A 23687-nucleotide genomic window follows, 5' to 3' on the forward strand; every position below is an offset into this window, starting at 1 on the left:
GTGGTGCATATACTATAGATTGATGTACCCTAAGAGATCATGTTCATGTGTGTGTGGATCTAAGTGAATCTAGTATTTTTCATCTATTATTAAACCACAAAATTAAGCCTACAACAAGAAGGTAAAACCACATTGATGCACCCTTACTATTTTATCTAGGATTGCCATGTGTGTTTTGCTATGGTTATTATATATACATGCCTGTCGACAAGCAAAGCCTATATCAACCAGAAAGAATTTAGATCTAACATGATATAAGGGCGGTCTTAACCGGTCTGGCTAGCTGCTGCACATTCCGGTGAGATCATCGGTAATAGACACGGGACTGGTGCCTCCCATATCTGTAAATAATGAAACAGGTAGCATATCAGCAAAAAATGCAAAAGTATTAGTCTACTCCCATCTATCTCGGATTTCGTCTTGCCTGTCTTTCTGTGATCAGTTTGATTTCATTATCTCATACTTTAAATCACACACACATGCACCACATTTTGCAGGAAATAAGAAATGTGTATTACTGGGTAAAGAAGAGTAAACTTATTCCACGCACAAGTTAATTACTTGCTCGATTTTGCATTTGGTTAAAGAAAAGAAAATTATACAAATTTTATTAAGTTACTAACCTCTCCCCCCTCTAACTAAATAACACAAAGATGAATCATTGTTAGAATCACCAATTATTATATCGGTTACATTGTTAGAAAAACTATTTTATTGGTTACATTGTTTGACCGGATAAATATATACCCAACACTAGTCCCACAAATTAAGGTTGTTTGGCAGGTTATTATGAAAAAGGTTTCTAGGACCTTCGGCAAATGACGCATAACACTGTGTATAACATATCAGATCATATAATTGCCAAAATTTTGTATGAACTGAGAAAGAACTTACTCCCACCTGTAATGGCTGGGAATCATCAGTGATGTTGCAGCACCAACACCAGTCCATGCAAGTTCATCATCAGTTTCAGCAAATCTATACTCTCTTATATCTACAGATCTTGAAGAACCTTCACCTCGATACGATCCATCCGAACTTGACCCATGACTGCTTCGTACACCTCCACTGGATCTTTGTCGATTTCTCCTAAATTTCGGAAACACCCTACAAGATATACAAGACGTCCACCATTTGCCCCTGTTCCTATGGAAATCCTCATATTCATCACCAGCTTCTGCTTCTCCATATTCGATGACATAATCACCCAAAACCACTCCATGGGGTACTTCTGCGTGTATAGTGCTCAAAACATCTATGATCTCAGACGACTGCTGGAAATTTTCCCAGTTTAGTTGATGTGCAGGATCAATTTCAGAAGGGCGTGAATGTGGGTGTTTCAATTGAGCATGTTTCTGAAGCTCAGAAAAGTTTCCAACATATTCACAATGTTTCTCTTCACAACATCGTTTCTTCGTGTTCAAGTAGACACGGGCCTCGTCGATAATGAGCCACCCTGTTACATCTCCCCTACACAGTGGGCAGGTTGGTTGGCTGCTGGGGCTCGAAGAGATGTCCTGAATGCATACCATAGAAACACCATTTGAAGCTGATATTTCTTTTGCAACAGCAGGCACTCCGTGTGCACTTTTAAACCTCTCCAAACAATTTGAGTGGTTTTGATCAGTATCACATATGAACGGCCGACACCCCTTGTCATATGAAGAGCATAGGAGTAGTACCCCATTGTGAGGAAAATCCAAACAGATCGAGCAAGTCACATCTTCCCAATCAAAATCCAATTTTATGTTGACCCAGTCCACATAGGGGTTCACCTTGACTGCCTTCTTGTCAGATGTGAATGAAGCCATCACAATTTTTTTCTGCATAAATAATTGGGCAAAAATCCACGTTAAGGACCTGACATATCATCAAAGAGCGAAAAAGGAGAAAGGTTCCAGAAAATGGATCATTTTAAGATATTGAAAACTATAAAGCCTCTGTTAAAATAGAAAAAGGAAATGTAGAGGACAGAACCAGCATTGTCATAAAGGTGAACATTACAAGAGGCTATGACAAAGTCAAGGGTGGCAAAGCACCAGACTAATAATCTCAGAAAATGGATCATTTAAGATATTGACAACCATAAAGCCTCTGTTAAAATAAAAAACTAATGCAAAGGAGAGAAACAGCTTTGTCATAAAGGTGAACATTACAAGAACCTATGACAAGGTCAAGGGTGGCAAAGCACCAGACTAATAATCCTAGAACTGTACATGCTTCGATGGTGATATTCAAAGATATTGTGCATTTGCCTTAAATTCCTCCATTTTCTTTCTAAATATAGGGAGCATAATACATAAATACAACATAACAGTAACAAAAATGATATAAAATAAAAAAAATTGTCACATTAATAATAAAAATATTTGGAGGTAATATAGTACTACTGGTTATTATAAACAACTTTAATATTGATACTTACTTTGTAGTTGAAGGGCAAACAAATGTCAAGAGGATCCGGACATTTCAATCCCAAGAGTACATGACCAAAAATTTGAAAATATTCGGTTATTCCAATTCAAACTTCATTATATTTTAATTCAAATTCCAATGCCGGAAATGAACCAAACACTAAGTAGTTTGTCCTGCTAAAAATTCCAGGAACTTGATCAAATACATGAAAAGTTAGGAACTTGATCAAATTCCAGGCATATCACTGAGTCTGCTAAAAATTCAATGCATTAGAATTTTCTACTGTAAAATTTTGTCCTCAAGTCCTTGACAAGACATGAAAAGCTCCATCCATAGTTACTTAGAACGCCATGTCAACATATTACCAACAAATGTAAACTAATACAGGTGACAGATGCCCAATAGGCTACACCTCCACAAATAGCATCTACCTAGAAAACAATGGGGTCTGCAATGTGGAGTAACAATAGCTCATGTTTAATATAGTTAACTGGACTAGAAAGTTCTTATATTCTATGAGTAATTCAGTCAGTGTGGTCAAATAATCCTCCTCTTTGTTTCGAAGACTTAGATAAAGCCATTTCCTTCAATCAATTTTCTTGAGTTATAAATACACTATCCCATTTGCATCATTGCAATTCCAAGAAAACATTACAGAGCAGGTATCTATTCTATAGAATTTACTGGTCGCCCTGACAAACCATTTGCTCACTACCCCTTCGCTGATTCGGACTACCCGAGTGTTTAGTAAGCACTAGAAGCCAGAGATGGAGCGAAAACTGCGTGAACTATAAATTCCGCAAAAATGTATCAATTCAGCATAACGTTTCATCATCTAAAGAGATTCATAATGGAACTTGGAATACCAAATAAAACGACATAAATCAATCGAGTTTACAAAGAACGCCGCGCAGTCTATACATAGGAACCATCGACAAATTACGAGTGCACACCGATGGGCAGGAATCATCGGTATGCCAAAAACAAGAAGCTGATTCATCAGATCAATAGAACACAACAAAACCGAATTTTTACTGCCAAAATCACAGAAAACGCAGCATGAACAATTCTCGATCTGGACCATCTTAAAACCAATTGTTTGCAGCCAAATCGAAGGAAACACATCGCATGCCCGAATCGGAACAAGACAAACAAAAATTGCCATCAAAATTCTAGAATTAAAAATCAGCACAGCTAAAAAAAGACCTTGATCAAACTGATGCCCGATAGGGCGATATCGATCGGAAGAAAGCGAGAGCAAACCTTCTTAAAGATCCCTCGGTTTCCCAGAGAAGGTAAGAGGCCGTCAGATCCCAGAAAACGTGAAAACCCCAACCCTAGATCTCTGTTTGGCATGCAGAAAAGTGGAAGGCGAGAGAGAGAGAGAGAGAGACGTCACTAAGCGGAGAAGTGGAGAGGAGCTTAAGGGAGGATAAAAAGTCCACTTTTTTTTTTCTTCTTAAAATAGTAATAATATTATTAATATTTTATTGATATTAATATTTTTTTATGAGTTGAAAAATTACAGCTGAGTGACTTTGAATTTGCCACGTGGGTTCCACGTGCAAAGCACAAGGATGAAGTTGGTGAACGTTTGAACGGAAAAAATATATATATGATGTAAACTTATAATTGATTTGATGGTTTGTATGTATTTTATGTGTGTTTGGCCCTCCACAAGTCAATTCTTTTGGAAAAAATTAATATTTTATGTTATATTATATTAAATTACATACAAGTCCGTGACACGGACTTAAACCTAAACATATTAAATTAATGAAGTTTTGATGGATCGATAAGGATAATAATTATACATAAACAATTCTAAGTCGGGGATAACTTGGATCGCTTTGCACGTTAATCAATTGAAGGGGTCATCAGCAAAGCAGGATTAATAGTTCAAAAAATATGATAAGATAGATAGCAACAATATTGATCTATTTCATATAAGATGATAATTATATAAAGATGTCAACTTTCTCGGTTTGATCAAGATGATATATATATATATATATATATGTATATATAATCAAACTATAGTGATGAGGTTAAGGGTGATGATAGTAATATGTTAGGAACAATAAAAGAGGCTATAAATGTGAATTAAAGCAATTCAAATGACTTGACTCACCTTCATTTGCCACCATCAAAGTCTTTTATCATCCCATCTAGGTTGATGTAGATATGAACATACGGCCAACTATAAAACGATTCAATTTTGTCCATCTCATCTCATGTCGTCTCTTAAAATCAAGTAGGAGACAATTTTTTCCTACTTGCATGAGTCAAAGCCACCACACGAGGTAGACTAGACTTGCGAATGTTGCATGAAGTCAACCATGAACGATCACATTCGTGGTGGAAACCTGGGAAGGGAACCATAGACCGACCTGATACATAAAACAAGGGGCAAGGATGGATCAACACTGCAAATAGGAAGGAAGGTTCGATGGTAGTTTCAAGTCAAACAATAGGCAGATGACTTCATCAAAGAAAAACGGAATTGTAGTTCATCACATTTATTGTGATGAAAGTAAGTTGTGTTCTTACATGGTGGAAATGCTTATTTTCACAATTAAATTAAGCCCATCGAATAATAATATGCACAATTAAATTACCAATCAAACAAAATATAAGCACCAAGTGAAGTAGCACCTGATTTGATTCAGCATCAGTCTTCATCACCAATAGCAGTACAACTGAGCGGCTATCTATCACACCACCATCAACCTCTTCTTCCCACCGCAAGTAGCACAAGTGCATTCCAAAGGTGGAAATAGCTTATTTTTCCGCCGACGGCTCGTTGAGAATTCGTAATAGTTTTCTGCAAACACATACATACACCTATAAAATGCAAAATGCACACAAAAAGGATTTTTTTTGGAATTTCGGTTGATTACAACCCCCTGCATCGACCTCTCAGTTTTCGCGGTTGCAAGACTCAGCAAGCTGAACACTGAAACAAACATGCTTGCAATGCTAAGCAACGTGGAGGTGCAACAAAATCATACTCGTGCACTCTGCAGCTCAATCATAGAGAGAATCATCATCAGGATTGACAACATACAATCATTCAACATAACATTCTAAGAGCCAATAATCGACTCAATATCTATCTTACAGCCTGTTACAATTTCCACTCATTAATTCTGTAATAAATTTACCAACTACAACTTTATTTACACCTAACAGCAGCAAAATGATACATGGGATCAAGCACAAGAATCACTTAATAGCGTGTGTCAGTAATTGAACCATTGAAATTTTATAGGTTCCAACAAATACGCTGAGTTCAGAAAACCAAGTAAAATATCATCATAGAGTAGACATATCTCAACCACTACAAACACATATCAAGCGGCAAATATGTAATAGAATACTCCATATACAGGCGACCCCTTTGATTTCCTATTACAATTTCTTGCCAGAAGCAAGATATTTAAAGAAAGAAAATAGTAAACTTTGCTAGTACCTTCTGGATGTTACATCTATGATAGAAATCCCAGATAAGGATGACAAAAGGTATAGAGGAACTGATCTTTGAATGTCCAGGCAAGAAACAAGCAAGAATATATCGCTAATTAGGTCTACATCTTCTGCTGGAATATCTATAGATCTCCAAAAGCAGACAAGATATGGTCATTGTTTCCTCCATGGAAAGTAGCATATATGCTTTGATATTAGCAGAAGCAAATCGGATATCTTTCCCTTGTTAAATAATTGAGCTCGCTAAAGACAGCTCGTATAACTCGCTCAACATCCACTCTTCTCCAGTTTGGCCACCAAGTACTATTGCTCTTGTTCCTCCAACAACACATGTACTATGGCCCCAAGCAAATCGAGGTGGAGAACCAGGTACATTCAGTATCCTCCATGTTGGTTTCTCTTCGGTTGGGTCCAGAAGATAAAGTTGGGAAGCTGAGTGAAGACCAGCCACAGATCCTCCGAATATCAAGATTCTCCCTCCAGGAAGGCTAACAGCCACATGATCAAGGCGGGGTGGTGGACCAATTCCAGCTGGATTCCCAGCACCAGGCATTCCACTACCTGTAATACACCTCCAACAGGGTTCTTCCTCGCTCAAGTCCATGGTGAACACGTCACTAGATCGTAGTCGAAGGGGCCCACTCTTAGCCAGACCACCAAACATCAGAATTTTACGCCCATCGTACACCGACAGAGAGTGCCCTAATCTGGAAGGTGGTGTCCATGAGGCTGGGATCTCCCTCCATACAGGTTTCTCCATTGTGACGTCCAATAGGTGAGTGTCACTGAGAAGTACTCCAGAATCAGCACACCCACCTGAAACCACCAACTTTGTGTCATCAAGAGTGCAAGAACTATGCCATGACCTGGGCATGGGAGGTGCAAGTCCAGATATCTCACGCCATGCTGGAAATTGGGCATCCAAGTCTAGGATGAAGACATCATTGAGCAAGCCCTGGGTACCACAACCACCAAACACAACCAACCAAGATCCATTTAAGCAAGATAATGTGTGACCCCATCTACCAGGAGGTGCAGAGGTTACTTTGACATGCCGCCACTCCGGGTTACTGGCATTCAGATCCAAAACAAATGTATCATTCATTGGTTGCATATTAACACCTTCTCCACCAAAAAGAAAAACCCGATTCCCAACTGCACAAGCACTAAAGTTACAACGAGATGGCTCCACAGCACCTCCAACTCTCAATTTCCTCCATGCAGCAGCTTCTAGGGTGGTTAGTTCTCTTGCAAGTCTTCCCCAACCAAGTCTTTTAGCTCCTGGAACAGTTTCTAATGCACGAGTAGTTTCACTGCCCCATGCATTCTGACAAACCATTTTCCAGAGATCCTCATTCTTTGTAAGTTCATACAGCCTCATGCATACAGAACCAACAGATGCAATATCTCTTGGAGACAACCTTGAAAATATTTTCTGACACAAGACCTCGTCACTCAGTTGCAACATGCTACAAAGTTCACGACAGATAAGTCCATGACCAGCTGAAATAGGTTGGACCACATAACTAGCTATCAAACGATCAGGTCTGGCAGATTCCTTAACGGTAGAACTAAGTAGAGGTCCCAATTCAACATTTGTGTCAGTGAAGAACTGAATGGCTATATAATGAGTTATGATATCATCATCCCCATAAATTGGTGTTAGCTGAAGCCTATTCATCAATGGAGAACCATCCTTCCTAAAATTCAATAGATCACCTTGGAATTCAATTCCCTCCTCAAGGCACTTCCGTATCTCAGAAACTACAGTGGCATCTACTAAAGGATGCCGCCTTTGAGCAAATGGTCCTCTGCATTGCAAGAACCGGCTGAAGAAAAACAATACAAAAAAATGGTTCACATTAAATAAACATATAGATCTGAAGATCCTTGTAAGCACTCGCTAAAGTATTTACAGCCAGGGAATTTTTTCATAAAAATAATAACTTTTCAATATAGATCAGTTGCTAAAAAGTGAAATACTTTATTCAAGTGTAACAGGACATGTATATCCAATTAGAATGAAAAAGTGAACCACGAAGTATAAATTGACTGGGAAAACACTACACTGCTATTGGTTCATTGTAATGTTTCAACTAACTGGAGTCAACCATATGGATCGTTTCCGGTCACTAAAGTTGGTTTAGGGCAATACTACCAGTCAGACTTAAAGAAAACAAAAAAGTCCTTTTACAGAGTCTTTTTAGATATTTTTCTACCACTTCCAGCACCACTAATCTTAATTGACTCACCTCATTTAATGAGCTTTTATAAATCTCAGTTAGGCACGTTCATACTATCTTAAATAATACTCCCTTATTTTATCTTCTACTTAAGCTACATCTAATTTTTCATGATAATAAAAACATCTTGTTTATCTTTTTAGTAATCCAACACAGTCATCTCGACATCTGGTAGTTGCAAATTCACAATCTGCTAGTCCATGTTAGTTGCACTCCATTAGGAGAAGTTTGCCATGCCATGCCATGCTTCATATATCTTTGAAGTTGAGAAAGAAATCAAGATCATAGATTCCCCAAAAACCACAAGCATCAATGGAACACACAAGGTTGAGTTTGACCCCATTTATGAGTAATGAGCATGCTTCAGTACTGAGATGTGAGAACCTATATCAACCCAAGAACATAAAGGTAGAAACTAGAAGTAAGGAAAATGGACTTCAAGATCCAACGCTTAGAACTGGGCCAACCAACCCCTAAACCCTCTGAATACCAAATTCTTCTAATCTCTAGTATTTACTTTTAAAAAAAAAGGTAAACAAATAATGGAGGCTCCAAACCAGCAAGCACTTGCATGCTATCATATTTGAATTAATATCCAGATCAGAACATGCAAGAGAATAAATACACAAATATCACCAATTTCTGACAGATCCTTTATGACACATTGTACTTGTAAAAGATAGACAACCACACCATTTGGACTGCTAGTCCCAACAGAAAATAAATAATAAACTTATATATATAATGCATATGTATATATATACACAAATTCATGTATATATACATACATATACATACACATATACATATATACATATATACATACATATATATACATATACATATAAGCGTGAAGGACTGATTATTACAGGTACGCAGTTTCACATTAAAGGAGTTGTCATTTGCAACAACGTGCCTGGGTGAGGAGACTTTCTAAAACTTCAGCGAGTGAGGTTATATGTGCAGAAAAACACATGACATGGCCATGTGTTCAGATATTCTATCTATGTACAGAACATCACATGGTAGAGTTACGCAAGAATGACATAGAGGAGGGCAGGTTCACAATGTGCAACTCTGTACTGTGCATACCATGGATAAGAAACCATTGTCACATCTGATATGCCACGGCACACGTCTTTGCTTGAATGGGTGAGAGCATATGGATGTGTCCTTCCACAAGCACATTGTGATATGTACTAACTGATGCAACAGCCTAACAGACACATGACCAGCATAAGCCAACTAAACCCCTTTGATGTCACATGAAATGCATTTAAAGTACAAAAACATTAATAGAGCAAAAGGCATTCTTATTCTATATAGCTTTTTCTTCCCCTCAAACCACCCATGTTTTATTCTATCAACCTGTAAAAGCAAATTGAGTAACCTGGATACATTTTCTTAATAAAGTTGTGAAAAATGCAAGGCATATTGAAGTGACAAGATTTAGTGGTGCTAGGAATGGGAATAAAGGCAAGATACAAGGTGCACAAGATAAGCACATACAGATAAATAAAAGGTAAAACAAAACAAAATTTGACGCACAATCATTGTTCATTAAAAACTATTTAACTAAGTGTTTGTATCTATTGTAAAAATTCAACAACACAAAATTTTGTAAAAAAGAAAAAGGAAGAACGAAGTATCAGACAAATAAAACGACCGCAATGGAAGGCACAAAAGAACCAAAGAGAAAACAAAGGAGAAGAGGATGAGAATAAGGAATAGATAATGTCAACTGTATGGTTGAGTCTTGTGCCTCCCAATAAAAGAAAAACTTCCCTATTGTTTGGCCCTTCCTTTTGACGAAAAAACAAAATTTTACTCTTGCATCACATATATTTCACATTAGTAATGAAGACAAAAATTAAACACTCTATATTCCATGCATACGAAATTTTACTCTTGCATCACATATATTTCACATTAGTAATGAAGACAAAAGTTAAACACACTATATTACATGCATGCCTTTGAGGTGCTTGTTCTTTTGAAAAAGCTCATAAAGAAAGACAGGTGTTCATGAAGCTTATGAGCCTCAAGTGATTCAAGGTTCATAGCCCGAGTATCCATGAGTCTCGTGCCCTGAAAACTTTAGGTCAAAGTTATAACTTTTGCATTATAGAGACAACAACTACAACTAAATATCATCATTGCAACAAATTCAAATTTTGAAAGACCTTGACTCAATGGCTTTATCATGAAACAATATTAAAAGCAAAACAGTGCTTCTTGCTTTTTGCTTATCTTGAGGACAAATCACTGCCCATTATTCATCCAAAGAAATGGATATAGTAGCCATTATTTCATCTTTTTTTATGAATATCCCTGCAATTCGCCTCGACGGGTTGATACGATATCATAGATCAAACAATCAATGCAACTAAGAAATGCCTTAATCTCAAACGGTCTCAAACTGCATCGATTTAGCCAGTTAGTCTTAGTCGGAGTGGGTGTTGGGTAAACCTATGATCGTAGTTATTTATGTAGGAGGGCATGGATGCTAACACAAATATCAAAGTTAATACCTTAATACGTCTAACAAGAACAAACCCACTAATAAGCAAATTGCACATCCTCCTCCCATCGAATGAAAGGACTACAAAATCAATGCGCATGGAGCTACAGAAAACAATAAAAAAACACCGAATTCACGGATGCCTATATCCCAAAAAAAGAAGAAATTTCTACCGAAATTAAACTCAAGCGACTTGAGACTTACCAGTTCCTTCCAAGCACCTCCTCGGCGCGATAGCCGCTGGCCTCCTCGAAACCCCGGTTGACATAGATGATCGGGTAGTCAGGCTCAAGCGCATCGGAAACCACCAACCCGCACGACGACGCCGGCCGTAGCATGCCCTCCACCGCGAACGAGAACGCCCCCGCGCCGCCGCTCAGCAGGAAGCCCTCCTCCTCGCCGTCGCTCGGGCCCTCGGAATCACTGTCCCACTCCATCCAGCGCGCGCCGCCTAATCTAGATCGAACCTCTTCCTCACCCCATCGAGTAGGCGGGGAACCGCAGCGAGAGCCGAGGAACCACGCCGATCGGAAGGAAAAGGAAGCCGCTTCGGGATCCGAGAACGCGAGGGTTTCGATGCGTTCGCCGGAATCTCCCTCGAATTCTCGAGGGTTTGGGGCAGATGGCGAGGAGAAGGGTGGGGGAGGAGAACGAGTGGATGGTGTGGAGAGAAGGGTGTCGAAATGTTGGCCGCACAGCGTCGACTCCGAAACGGGAGCGGGTTTGGAAGGGGGAACGCGAACGCGAGCCCTCGGTCGCTTCCCACCACGCGTACGTCGATCTCGGTGCGGTGGCTTGAGAAGCACCGTCAGTTTCTCGCCCTTTATTAGTGGTTAACGGCGGATCTGTGTGGTTCGATGGGCCATTTTTATGCGGGCGGTCGGTCGTGTGCGTGCGACTGTGAGGTGGGAGAGTCTGCGGACATTACCGAAGCCTGCGACGATTGTTTTACGGCGTCCAAATTGGATTATTCATGCTTAATAGAACTAAATTAAGAAGAATTAATGTGAAGATATGTGTAATGACTAATTATTGCTCAGTTATCCACAACAACAGGCAATAATGTCTGGATGATTTCTTTTTCGAATTCATGTAAATCTTTTAATGTTGATGTCGAATTATATTTTCATTCCAACTTGTTAATCCAATCATCTCATTTGAACTAAATTAACCCATACATATTATTAGATGGCCTCCCATCAAAACATAATTCCATCCAAATCAAAATCATTTATCCATTTCAAAATCCATGCTCATTTCTAGTATAACATAAGATTTCCATATGTAAATCTGATTGATCTATCCAATTTTTCACTTACAATTAACTTGGACAGCCTATTTCTTGGATCACAAAATCTCTAATCCAAAATTATGTTCCAACTTAATGATACCCTAAAACCCAACTGCAATAAAACTTTAACCATAGGTATATATATATAATTCAGTCTCCTATGATGAGTGTGCCCTTCTGGAATTTACCATTCCAATTCCATGGCCACATAAATGCTCATGATTAGACTTGGTAATTATGATTTCAGAATGTATTATGAGCTGTCACCTCACATTAATCTAATTTCATATGTTTGTCATGGTGATCATCTGCATGATCTGAGGCAAGTTTATAGTTCCACAAGTATCCTATTTTATCAAACATTGGAGGGCCCTTCTTTGAATCCCCAAACAACAGTCCATGTTTTCTTTCTTCTGTTAAGGCCCTAATGACATTGCTTAATCTCATCTGCTTACGCAACAAAACATTAGCAGCAATACAGAAGCATATTCTTTACATGAAGGCATCCATAGAAACACTACTTAAATCTCCTATAATACAACAATCCATTTACAAAATTATGCTCACGGGTTCAAAGACGAGTTTTTTCTCCTTTTTATGACGACTACTTTTAGTTGTAGCACTTTGAGACAACCATCATTAATCATCTTCTTCATAGTCCCTCCTTCCCAAAAGTCCTCTGATGACTGCTGTGACGGCACCAAACACTAGAAACGCAATCAATACTTCGAAACCACCACCAACACCTACCGCGATGCTAGGCCCTGGTGTGAAGAACATGAAGGGTGACCATCCCCATCCACCATAGTACGGCACAGCATATCCATAGCCACCGATAAGAGGTGGTGCTACCGGGGGATTGACGTAGATGTTTGTCCTGCTCAAGATCAACACAATTCAGTAATTTCTAGATCTTTAATCAGAATGTAAAGACATTAATTTCGAGTCTGATCTCTGATGTGGACCGATTAATGAACTCTAGAAGTTCGGATTTAATACCAAAGCAATTGAGTAGCATACAGTTTCGATTTAGCAGAATGTATTTTCTTACATAACTATGTCAGGATAAAGATGACTTCGATTATCACATATTGCAATCTAATAAGTAGGTGCCAAATGATCCTTTATGTTACTCTTGGCAAATAATATGCATGAGCCAGTTCTGCATGTGCCAAATTACATACAGGTGCAAATCTTAAACGTAGAGAACAAACAGGAAGAGAAATAAAAGCCATAACACAGCTTAACTAGGAGGTCATGATAGTAGGAACATCAAACAGGCTCCATAAATAACTTCATAACCCACAATAAGTTTTCAGTTATTGACGTTAAGGTAAATGCGAACTTGGCTCAACTTTGCTTCTTCCACTTTACATTGTAATAGCTCGACAGAACTCCAATGAAGTAAAATATTGTATCGAGTTGAGTCATCTCCTGGTGATCGGTGAAAGGGAATTGCTTCACCCTTAAATTGATGTTATTTGGGATGACCCCTCGAGAATATCCCCTTCACCTACCTCAGGTTGGCTGTCAATGATGGGCCTCTGAGAAAATCTGAATGGAATTCATGGCATCTATGCCATGCTGCAACGGGTGATAAATAGACTGGATAAATATAGAAGAGGATTCTTGTGGAAAAGGTTCTAAAGATTGAAAGGGTGGAAACTGTTGGAGCAGTGTGTGCAAATGCAAAAAAGAGAGGAGGCTGGACTTTCTAAAATTTGAGAGAGTACACTGTGGCTTTTCTAGAGAAACAGAAAACGAAATATTACTTGGATGGTAGAGCACTGTGGATCAACGTTGTAAGAAGTGACTACTCGAATGCATTGTTATTATCTCTTTTATCATTGTAGAGAAATATCATAGAATTGTACACTGTGTCGGATGCAATGCAATTTGCATGTCACCAATGGTAGAACAGCATTGTTTTGGCTTGAAAGCTTTGAAAATCCGACAACAGTTTGTCACTCAGCTCTACACAGTAGCTGCTGATACTTACTCGTGTCAATCCAGTAGAAGCTTTCAGGAAGTCATGAAGATTGAATAGAGAACCTCTTCAGAACTGATGTCATGTTGGTGCTTGTTCAAGAACTCAGCAGACCCATCTTGCCAATGGTCTAATGTCATCTTACGTGCTTGCTAAGGCAATTTTACTCGGAGATGAAAATTTTCAGTTTTCTCTCTTTGTATACCGCTGACGTTATGTGGGCAAAGATTTGCAGTTCCTTATCAGAAGTTAAGTTTTCCTCTCAGCCAGACATAAATTGTTCATTTGGCTTATTCACAGAGGAAGAATATATACTACCAAACAGTTTGCTCCTTCTACAACGGTGACGAGGAAACCATACATCAGCTAAAATTTTGGAGATACTACGGACCATGGAGCACCATAAAAGAGTTCCAAACTGTAATATATCAAACCGGAAAATTATAAATAATAATGAAACTCACTGCAATCACAGATTAAGAGACTATGATGATCTAAATGTCATCTGAGACCACAGTTGTGTCCTAAATGTCGTTTGTTTGCTGAATCATGACATGCTGTAAATAGATGCTTTGATGCCCAACATCTTCCACTCTTCAATCTAACACTTGACCCAATTCTCTAAAGGGCTATAGGTAATATCCATCATCCAACAATCAAGGACCAAAATGGTATAACATGGAAAACTACACTCGAGAACCAAAGATGTGAGCCCTAAATTTCTTGCTGCAGAATAAGTTCCAGATTTATGTTGTTGTTCTCACAAACTGCAAATCCGTGCAAAAACTTGTATTTCCATCGCTCGTCAATGTCACTGATCACTGTATATTATTCATTCAGGCACTAATTAATTTAATGGCATATTAGGGTTACCTTGAATTGTTAATCCGAGGGCCGGACACCCTGGGAGCCGCCGATCGGAAGGCCTGGCCGCCAATTCTGCCGCCGGACTTTGAGGCCACCGCCGATTCGACGGATCCCAGCGTCAGCGTCCCTGCTGCTAACGCCACCATCGCCAGTTTGGCCAACTTCACCTCACCTTTCTCACTGCTCAGTTATCAGAGCAAGAGGAACAAGCTCAGCTACCAGTTTAGCGAACATGGCAAGAGTTGTCACTGGCAGTCATACCTTAATGCGTCCTTGTCCATGGAGCAGCTGCGCGACACCAGTGGCTTCCTGTTACGCTTGGGAGGGGGGGAGAGTGGGGTTCCGGTGAGGAAGCTGAGCTGAGAGGAGGCGAAGGCCATGGACTGCTACTTTCTCCTGCTGTGGGTGCTTGTTTAGTTTCAGACTCGACCGAGCTATGACTTCGATGTCGTACAGGAAGACATGAGCTGAGCTTGACTTCACTTCACTTCGTTTACGGCAACGGTCCTCGGATCGAGAGATATATCCACGTAGATCCCCCCCATCCCACTTGGAACAGTCTTCAAATTCATTTCGAATCCTGAATTCGTAATTAATTGAAGTACCGAATAGATATTTATCGAGAATCTTCCCGATACAATAATGTTTACATGGTTTCATAAACTTAGGGTCGAATGAATCAAGATTTGATCATGATTAAATTGAGATGACAATGAAAAAGAATCTTGATTGACTCAGAATCGATATCTAGACAATCAAAAACAATCTTAACATTCATCCTTGCCACCAAGTCTTAATTTTGGTGAACAAGAACTCTTGTGTCTTTACAAAACATGGAGGGTCAAAGAAATATCAATAACAAGTTGAAATACTTTTTGATTTGAATACAAAAGATACCTCCAGAGATATTTGAAGCAGCAAAATATACGGGCTTACTATGATCTGTAGGTCAACCTGCAGTTCTGTTGTCTCTCTCTCACATGCATTGTCCCATAGAAATCTAGCAAAAATGTAATACAAATTTGTGGAATGGAAAAGACATAAAGAAGGAATGCAAGGTTTTTATTACAAGGAAAATGTTATGTTTGTATGCACAGAGAACATAAACATCAAGAGATTTCAGCCAGTTTTGTGCGATGGCAGGGCGGATGACTTGCAAACGGGGCACCAGTTCTTCTGCCGAAGCCACTGCGCAACGCATGTGGCATGGTAGAGATGCTCGCATGGCAACCGGCCTACTTCATCTTCGCCAACATATTCTTCCTGAAATGAGAGTAGCACATCATCCTCAACTAGAATACAAGCTTTAGTACATGTGATATTCTACTTTCTTTGAATGAATATTATGGTGATATGAATGAGGAAATTTCTATGGATTACTTGATTGTGTCATTCATGCTTTTGTAACAGATTGGTGCCAATACGTAATCTAATCTATCAATGACAGATTAACATATTACATTAATTCCTAATATGTTAATTTCTTATCTATAGATTTTATTAATTCCTCGGTACCTATCTATTTCGGCAGCTTGAAGGGCATAACCACTAAACAAGTACATCTGACTGATATCTTTGATGAGTTCAAAAAATATGCTACTAGATACAAGAAGGTGAACATTGATGTCACCGAAAGATTACTCCTTTGCAATTCAATTAACCAGGGTTCGAGTATAAAGTTAAGATTGTGTACGAGAACCCTCCCATCCTGCAATGGCACACTGGGCATACAAAAACATACCTGACATATGCTGCATTTCATTTCCTCAGCACCACAGACGGCAATTCCAACGGTCAGATGGGCGGTTCTGTATATGCTTCTCTTGAGAGATTCACACAATTGCTCCTCTGAAAGGGCTGTGCTTACAGTACCCATTTTCTCCTCAAGTGCTAACAGTTCCTGACCATCAAAGATTCAATTTCTGAGCTAATAGATGTGTGTATTGAAATAGAAAGAAAAACATAACTTATCATGTCATAGTGACTGAATGAACTTACAATTATTCACAAAAAAGAGAATCTTAATATTCCACAGAACAGAGATCAATCCAAAGTCACAATATTGAAATGTTCTCCAGTTCTTGGTTTTACATATACAGAATTCATAATGGTCATTATCATTAGCACAAAGGAAATCAATATCTAGCTTTCTTTCATATAAAGCAAAAAGATAAAATGAAAAATTACTAGTTAAACATGGCATATCAACAGGCTAACATCCACTAACTGCCTGATTCCTACGTCTAACTTTTAAGCACCACATCATAATAAGAAAAGAAAAATCAGCAACCAATCCATGAAAAAATTGCCCAAAAAGGTAATACCTCATAGGACATATTATCAATGTCCATTCTCAGGTCTCTATGCTGATCATGGAAGCTAAGCTCACCAAAGAGCAAACTTGTCTCCAACATCAACAATTGCTGTAGGTACAGAGACAACCTCATTCAGATGGTGACAGAAAAAATAGAAGATTCTGAGAACAGAGGACAACAACCTCAGATGTCAATGCTTCATTTTGTTCAATCTGCTCCAGTGCCAAGAGCACCTGCATAACAGTAGAACAGGTTTTGGGTATGAGTGCTCATCCAAATGTTAATACACAGAAATTATCATTATATTGAAATGATAAAACCTAAAGGAACTATAGCCTTGTTTCTATGTTGAAGTAAATCCAGCAGGTTGCTTATAGCGAAGATGCAAAAAGGGCATTTGTAGACATAGGCTAAAAAGGTTCATAGAAAACCTCTGCAACTCCCTCCATGTTGAGGTGACGATACCCATCTCTATCTTCCAATAAGCCAAAGAACGTTTGCATGGCATTACTTGGAGGATGATCTACTACTCTCCTTCGAGAAGTCCGGATGCTTGAACCTGGTTGTCTATACGAATTATTTAAGGCAAGTGATGATCTTGAAGAACTTTCAGCTAGTACTTCTGGCATAGAAAATTGGGCCTGCTGATGTTGGGGAATCACAATAGGCTCAAACAACCGAAGGCTCTTGTCATTGCCTTGCACAGATGGCTTCATTTGACTTTCTCCAATAGGATCCCTCTGAATTCTAACTGAAACTGAATCATCCCTGAGGGTTGGTCGATTTCCGGTCTTTCTTGAAACTGCCTGATGCATTACTTGATTTCTACTAGATGAACTTGAGCAGGCACCAGAATGCATGGAAACAGCATAGCCTCCACAGGATGCTGCGGTTGTATCCTTTCTTCTGGTGGCAGAACTTTCTCCATCTGATGGTCTCTTTCTTACTGCATAAACACTTCTATGATGTGTGAAATCAGAGGATGGACAATCTGCAGGAAAAACATCTGATATTGATTTGCAACTTAAACTTTTAAGACCATATCTCTCTGCCCCAGAGCCCAACCTTTGAGAAGTGGGTTTACCAACATGACTGGAGTTCCTATGTGTAATACCTGAGTGCCGAACAAAAGAGCTTGTAGAAGCATATTTATATCCTGAGCCAAATTGTCCATTAATTTGTTTGTGCAGTTTTGAAATTGATACACTGGTGTTTGACTCGGTTGTATCTCTAGAAATATTTTGAGAATCTAAAGGTTCAAAACACTCCATGGTAGTGGGAATACCTTCTTTACCTTCTATCCCCCTTTCTGCATCAGAATTTAGATTTTCTACAGAAACCTGTACGTCAGTGTTGATCAAATCCTCAATCTCATCCTGCTTGCTGCTACTTTCAGGAGTAGTTGATTCCCTTAGTAATGTTTGATTCTGCTGTTCCTGGAAAGACCTACCACAGCCACTAGAAGTGGAAGATGATCTGGAAGACCTTCCGGCTACCGCTTTACAGTTCACGGAACGGAAGGGAGCCCTTGCATATTTATATTTTCCTTGCGTGCTATTTAGAGAACCTCTCTCGGTGTCATGCCCGGCACCCAACCCTAGTCTGTTGCGATACTGAATTTTTCGATCATTATAATTTTGATCTCTGAAAACAATGCCAGATCTACTGTCTTCCCCAGCTGCTCTCTTACCCACACGATCATCCATGTCTAACAAAAATGTGGGGCAAATTTTGAAGTCGAAGATAATGGTACTACAATAAAAAATATTTTCAAGTTGTAAGAATCAAATAGGTAAAGAAGAATAGTGTCAAATACATTTGGTAGGCAAAAACATGGACTCCTTGGTTCGCAAGCTACAATTGTAGTGAGAAAAGCACAGCAACCGATCAGAAAACCAGATAAAGAAATGCTTCTGTTTGCAACTAGAGAATTAGTTCATGCTCATGATATGAGTTTGTAAGTGTATAGAATTAGATGGTAGAGGGAAAAACATAGCTAAACTTATCTTCTTCTTTTTTTTGTATAATAACAAGTGATCATACTATGATGCCAGCATGATATGCATAACATCTTGTTCTTGTATCCAATAGAGTCTTTCCCTTGGAAAGAAATGATAGCAAGAGAGCAGACAATACCAGCAATATAAGATACACCGCGGATTTCAAAGAAACATAATTAAGCTAAAGAAACTTTTAGCTTCCGCAGCAAACGTAATTAAAAGAGACACATTTAATCCAGCAAACGTAATTAAAAGAAACACATTTATCGAACTAGACAAGTACATTACATAACAAGGGCATCAATAACCATAATTGTGGCATTTACAGATACAAATTAAAAGGAAGAAACACAACAACGGGTGCAAGATATTCACATAATCGTCAAATATAGCAACCCACAAAAGTTGATCAAAACAGAAAATGCTTCAATTCAAGCAAAGCTTTGAGCTATTCTAACTGCATATAAAGCAGCATACAACACTCAGCTAAAGCCAAGAAAAGAAGAAAAGAAAGCTAAAACCCTCAAAGTCACGCATCCAAAAGCAAAAATCAGATCTTTCAGAACAATATGGAGCCAAAGCGATCGATATCAACAAAAATCCTCTTCCTTTTCCTTTGAAACGAACCAAAATCCGATATTCATATGAACAACGATCGGATCTTTCAGACAAAAGCCGAGCCGAAGCGATAGAAACCAATGTGATCAACGCAAAAACAGAAGCTTTTTTCCTTCTTTCTCGCCCCATACCTTTACTGCGGCGTGCGCCACACCCGAAGGAGGGTGGAGAAATGGGAATGGATTGAAGAGAGGGAGGAGCTATGCCGGATGATGCCCGGGAGCTTAATGCCCCATCAGCTAGAGTCCAAAGAGGGCAGCCGAGCTTGTAGCAGCCGAAGCGGAACGGGTCCAAGAGCCGACCACCGTCGACCGCCCACAGCCGAACGGGTCCAAGAGGATGGTGGTGGTCGGGTCACGCTTCGGTGGAGCGGAGAGGACAAGGGGAAGAGGGAGAGGAGGAGGAAGCCCACCACCTGCGGAATCTAATGCCATCAATCAAACTCTTACATAATACTTTAATGATCACGAGCAAAGATCGAATTTTGATCATGGTCTTTTCAATCGATTCCTTTGATTAAAATGATCACGATCAAAGAAATTTAAATACTGCGGTGCTATTTCACTCTCAACTACGGGCCTTTACGTCCAAATCTAGTCACAATGTGGAACGATCAACTATTATCAATTCAATTAAGTCCCTTAGATCTTGTAATCGTAGGTTTCATACTTGAGCTTAATTATGGGTTACGATAGATAGTCCAAGCATATTATCAATAACTTGTTCAAATATTGATTAAGTTAGTTAATAGATCGATTATCTCATTACATAATTTTATTTTAAATAATTCAAAAACTGGACACCTTTTTATGGTGGGATGTATTAAAGTTAATTGAAGAAAGAAGGCTACCCATTTATTTATCAACAAGGAAATCAATTAAGCACCATTTAAAGTCAAAACCATTATACGCTTTGCTTAATCTTTGGTTTAAGAAACCATTAGCTGAGTTCAATGGTTTAATAAAATAAAATAGGGAATCAACGTGTCCACATCATGTCACCTTCTTCTCCTTTTTCCCTCAATTATACTCCACTGTGTCTTCCGGGCAACTATTTTATCCTGATGGAATATGATTGCCTGTGAGAGAGAGAGAGAGAGAGAGAGAACTGCTTTTGTGGTTCTTGCAAATTGAAGATTTTGAGATGATCTAAACGTAATTATCAGATTTTTTTTTTTCAGATGCTAGGGATGAAATTGATGTCATTTTTCTAAATTTCTTAGTATCTTTTCTTGATTTCTTTCTATTTATTATTGGGTATATTTCTGAAAAAAAAAAATTTTAAGAAATTTTAGTAGAGAAATCTCGTTTTTCAAATATTCGAGTAATTTTGTTCATAAAAAATAATTTTATTATTACACCTTTATTATTAATCACTTGTACTTTCATACTCGAGCCCTTGATCACCAACTATCCTCGTTCGCCCCTAGTAGCCTCAATGCCTGGGGTTTTGAACATCGCGTAAGGCTTTTTACCTTTCACTATTTGTGTTTGTTATCATCCTTAGCAAAGGGGATTATGAGTGAGGATAGTGAAAGCAAGGCATGCAATTATTAGCTACCGGTGGTTTTGGTCCTCGATTGGCAAAGATTGTTGACGCGGGGGGTTCTCGATGAAGGGGGTCGTTGGCGAACGATTGATTCTCAACGATCATCTTTCATCCTCTTCAATCATCGTAGATATGACAAGAGGCAAAAGTGACCAAAAGCAAAAGTGTAAGTAGGTTAGGGAAGATATGTCGTTGAGTCCGAGGAAGATGGGTGTTTCTTAGGGAATTTTTTTTAAGTATTTACCCTTTATGATTTTATTTAGCAATGAACTAAAATTACATAAACATTATATTACCGATTTATCTTGTGACACATTATGCCCCCACATTATTACTGATCTCATCTTGTAAACTAATGCATCTACTCCATTAAGTAATTAATACACAAACTTGTTCATCCCCATTCCTACTGCACATTCAATAAAACAAATGAATAAATAAAAATATATTCATAGAGATGGAATCTTTTCTTAGGATTACATCTCTATGTTGAGTTGTTCTCCTGGTTTTGACCGTGTTGACCTTCGGAGTCCTGCAATGACATGACCGTCTCAAAGGCTCCAACCAGAGCCCTCACCTTGCTCTTCTTCTTCTCCAACAGCTTGCTCCTGGTCTCCTCTATCACGTCATTGCTCATCTGCGACTCCTTCTTCTTCCCCTGCATCACCGCAGGCTTCTTGAACGTCATCACCGTCGGCGACTCCACTCCTTTCTCATCAATGACCTTCTTGTCCGGCTTGACCGTAGCGGTGCTCAGTTCTGCCACTGCAGTACTCTTCTCTTCTGACACAGAGGAGCTTGGTTCTGCCACTGGAGCCTCATTCTCCTCTGTGGCAGCTCTTGTTGTTTCAATCTCACATGGTTCTACTTGTGGCTCTTCAATGATCTCGGCAGGCGGCTTCTCTTCTGAGCTTTGCAAGAGTTCCTTGTTGCCATTGTCATGTTCTTTGTGCTTATCTTGATCATCATCATTTCCATCTTCATTCAATTGTTGTCCAGAATCAGATTTCTCGATGACTTCCACAACTTTTTCCTCAACGACGTCATTGGTATCGTCGGGCTGCTGATCTCCTGTCGAGGTAGGTTCGATGTCGATCCGCGTCTCATTTGGATCTAGTTCTCCGACTTGAATCTGTGGCTCTCTCTGTTCTTGCTCAGCTGGAACAACTAGTTCATGTTTGTGCTCTTCGACGTGGATTTCTGCCTCTTCTACACCCTTCTTGGTTGTAATAACTGGTTCAGGTTTGTGCTCTTGGGCATGGATTTGTGCCTCTTTTCGATCTTGCTCAGCTACAATAACTGGCTTCTCGTTCGTACTTGGAACAGCCATAGTAGGTTCCTTCTTTTTGGGGACGGCACTCCCCGGGCTTCTCCCTCTTACAGATGGTAGGCTCCCTCCGCTCCTGAGACTCCTTGTTGCTTTATCTGCTGAACTCACTGGCTTCGAGGATACTGTGGCCCGAGGAATGGAGGAGGAAGTCTTCGATGCTCTGTCTTTGACGGTGCTCGTCACCGGCGTTCTTTGAGACTGGTGCGATGTCAACAGGGGCTTCTCCGGTGGCTTTCTCGAAGCCAGATGCGATCTGCTGACGTTGGAAATGGCACTAGATGGTTGCTGGGGGAGGCTCTTGCCTCTTCTGGCAGCATCGCTGCTCGATCCGATCGAGGTATTGCGCTGCGGTGGATGAGTCGTCTCTCTCTCGGGAGATCTCAGGACCGACGACTTGGAGGTCCGTCGCCGACGCGAGTCGTCGGTAGCGCCATGTGTCGAAGAGACCAGGCTGCTCTTCTCTTTGAGATGCGTGCTTGCTTTGGATGCGGCCATGGCGAATGACCGCACTACGATGGGAATCAAAATGTCACGTACAAAAATGAGCCATGCAGTATAACCATCGAAATAGATATTGAGCTTCCACATCACAAACATCAAGTGACATAATGGAAGAGAAAGAGAGAGAGAGAGAGAGAGAGAGAGAGAGAGAGAGAGAGAGAGAGAGAGAGAGAGATTGTAAAGTTTACCTTGACAACAAGATTAATCAACACATGATTCTGCCAGAAAACTAGATTGATGCCTCCCTCCTCTTTCTCAGATGCTAAGGATGAACAAGATCCAGAGGAAGGCGAATTGGAAAATAGGTGGGCTTGTGCAGTTTTATCCCAATAGATGGGAGGGGCTTTTGAGGCTTGGAGAAGAGGAGGGAGAGAAGAAGTCGGGTGTCCTTCCCCATGTTCCGCTCTGAGGCGGGAAAGACCAAGTCAAAGTTTGAAGCATATTGTGAACTGAACGGCTCCCTAGTTATAAGTGTAATTTGAAAGTATCCGCTACCAAATCATGAGAGCTCACTGAATAATTTTTTTTCATTGCGATGTTACACATCTAAATTACACTATTTTCT

At 39.6% G+C, this 23687-nt stretch overlaps 5 protein-coding genes across 8 annotated transcripts; all 5 read right to left on the minus strand.

Moving 5' to 3' along the window:
- Window positions 1-60: 60 nt before the first annotated feature.
- On the minus strand, window positions 61-3833 carry LOC135583926 (uncharacterized). 3 transcript variants are annotated; one of them, XM_065161036.1, is made up of 3 exons: window positions 3679-3833; window positions 895-1823; window positions 61-341 (listed from the first exon to the last, which is right to left on the minus strand). In XM_065161036.1, the coding sequence occupies exons 1-3, from the start codon at window positions 3769-3771 to the stop codon at window positions 305-307; spliced, it is 1059 nt and encodes a 352-aa protein (XP_065017108.1). In that variant the 5' UTR covers window positions 3772-3833; the 3' UTR covers window positions 61-304. The 3 variants fall into 3 exon arrangements, with proteins under 3 accessions (XP_065017108.1, XP_065017107.1, XP_065017106.1); XM_065161035.1 differs by having other exon boundaries at window positions 901-1823; window positions 3622-3833; XM_065161034.1 differs by having other exon boundaries at window positions 3622-3833.
- Window positions 3834-5768: 1935 nt separating this feature from the next.
- LOC103991920 (adagio-like protein 1) lies at window positions 5769-11393 on the minus strand. 2 transcript variants are annotated; one of them, XM_065159347.1, is made up of 3 exons: window positions 10870-11008; window positions 9237-9360; window positions 5769-7730 (listed from the first exon to the last, which is right to left on the minus strand). In XM_065159347.1, exons 2-3 carry the CDS (start codon window positions 9251-9253, stop codon window positions 6128-6130), a joined length of 1620 nt encoding a protein of 539 aa, XP_065015419.1. In that variant the 5' UTR covers window positions 9254-9360; window positions 10870-11008; the 3' UTR covers window positions 5769-6127. The 2 variants fall into 2 exon arrangements, with proteins under 2 accessions (XP_065015419.1, XP_009409736.2); XM_009411461.3 differs by lacking the exon at window positions 9237-9360 and having other exon boundaries at window positions 10870-11393.
- Window positions 11394-12461: 1068 nt separating this feature from the next.
- On the minus strand, window positions 12462-15359 carry LOC135643069 (uncharacterized). Its single transcript, XM_065159619.1, has 3 exons — window positions 15072-15359; window positions 14817-14990; window positions 12462-12833 (listed from the first exon to the last, which is right to left on the minus strand). The coding sequence occupies exons 1-3, from the start codon at window positions 15188-15190 to the stop codon at window positions 12596-12598; spliced, it is 531 nt and encodes a 176-aa protein (XP_065015691.1). The 5' UTR covers window positions 15191-15359; the 3' UTR covers window positions 12462-12595.
- Window positions 15360-15851: 492 nt separating this feature from the next.
- LOC103991918 (uncharacterized) lies at window positions 15852-20267 on the minus strand. The gene is made up of 6 exons (XM_009411458.3): window positions 19875-20267; window positions 17557-18877; window positions 17308-17358; window positions 17135-17233; window positions 16552-16710; window positions 15852-16073 (listed from the first exon to the last, which is right to left on the minus strand). The coding sequence occupies exons 2-6, from the start codon at window positions 18829-18831 to the stop codon at window positions 15930-15932; spliced, it is 1728 nt and encodes a 575-aa protein (XP_009409733.2). The 5' UTR covers window positions 18832-18877; window positions 19875-20267; the 3' UTR covers window positions 15852-15929.
- A 1508-nt stretch (window positions 20268-21775) lies between these two features.
- LOC135643820 (transcription factor TBF1-like) lies at window positions 21776-23168 on the minus strand. Its single transcript, XM_065161185.1, has one exon. It carries the CDS (start codon window positions 23114-23116, stop codon window positions 21776-21778), a length of 1341 nt encoding a protein of 446 aa, XP_065017257.1. The 5' UTR covers window positions 23117-23168.
- Between the last annotated feature and the right edge of the window lie 519 nt (window positions 23169-23687).

This window comes from Musa acuminata, chromosome BXJ3-7, assembly GCF_036884655.1.
Source record: "Musa acuminata AAA Group cultivar baxijiao chromosome BXJ3-7, Cavendish_Baxijiao_AAA, whole genome shotgun sequence".
NCBI classification, from domain to species: domain Eukaryota; kingdom Viridiplantae; phylum Streptophyta; class Magnoliopsida; order Zingiberales; family Musaceae; genus Musa; species Musa acuminata.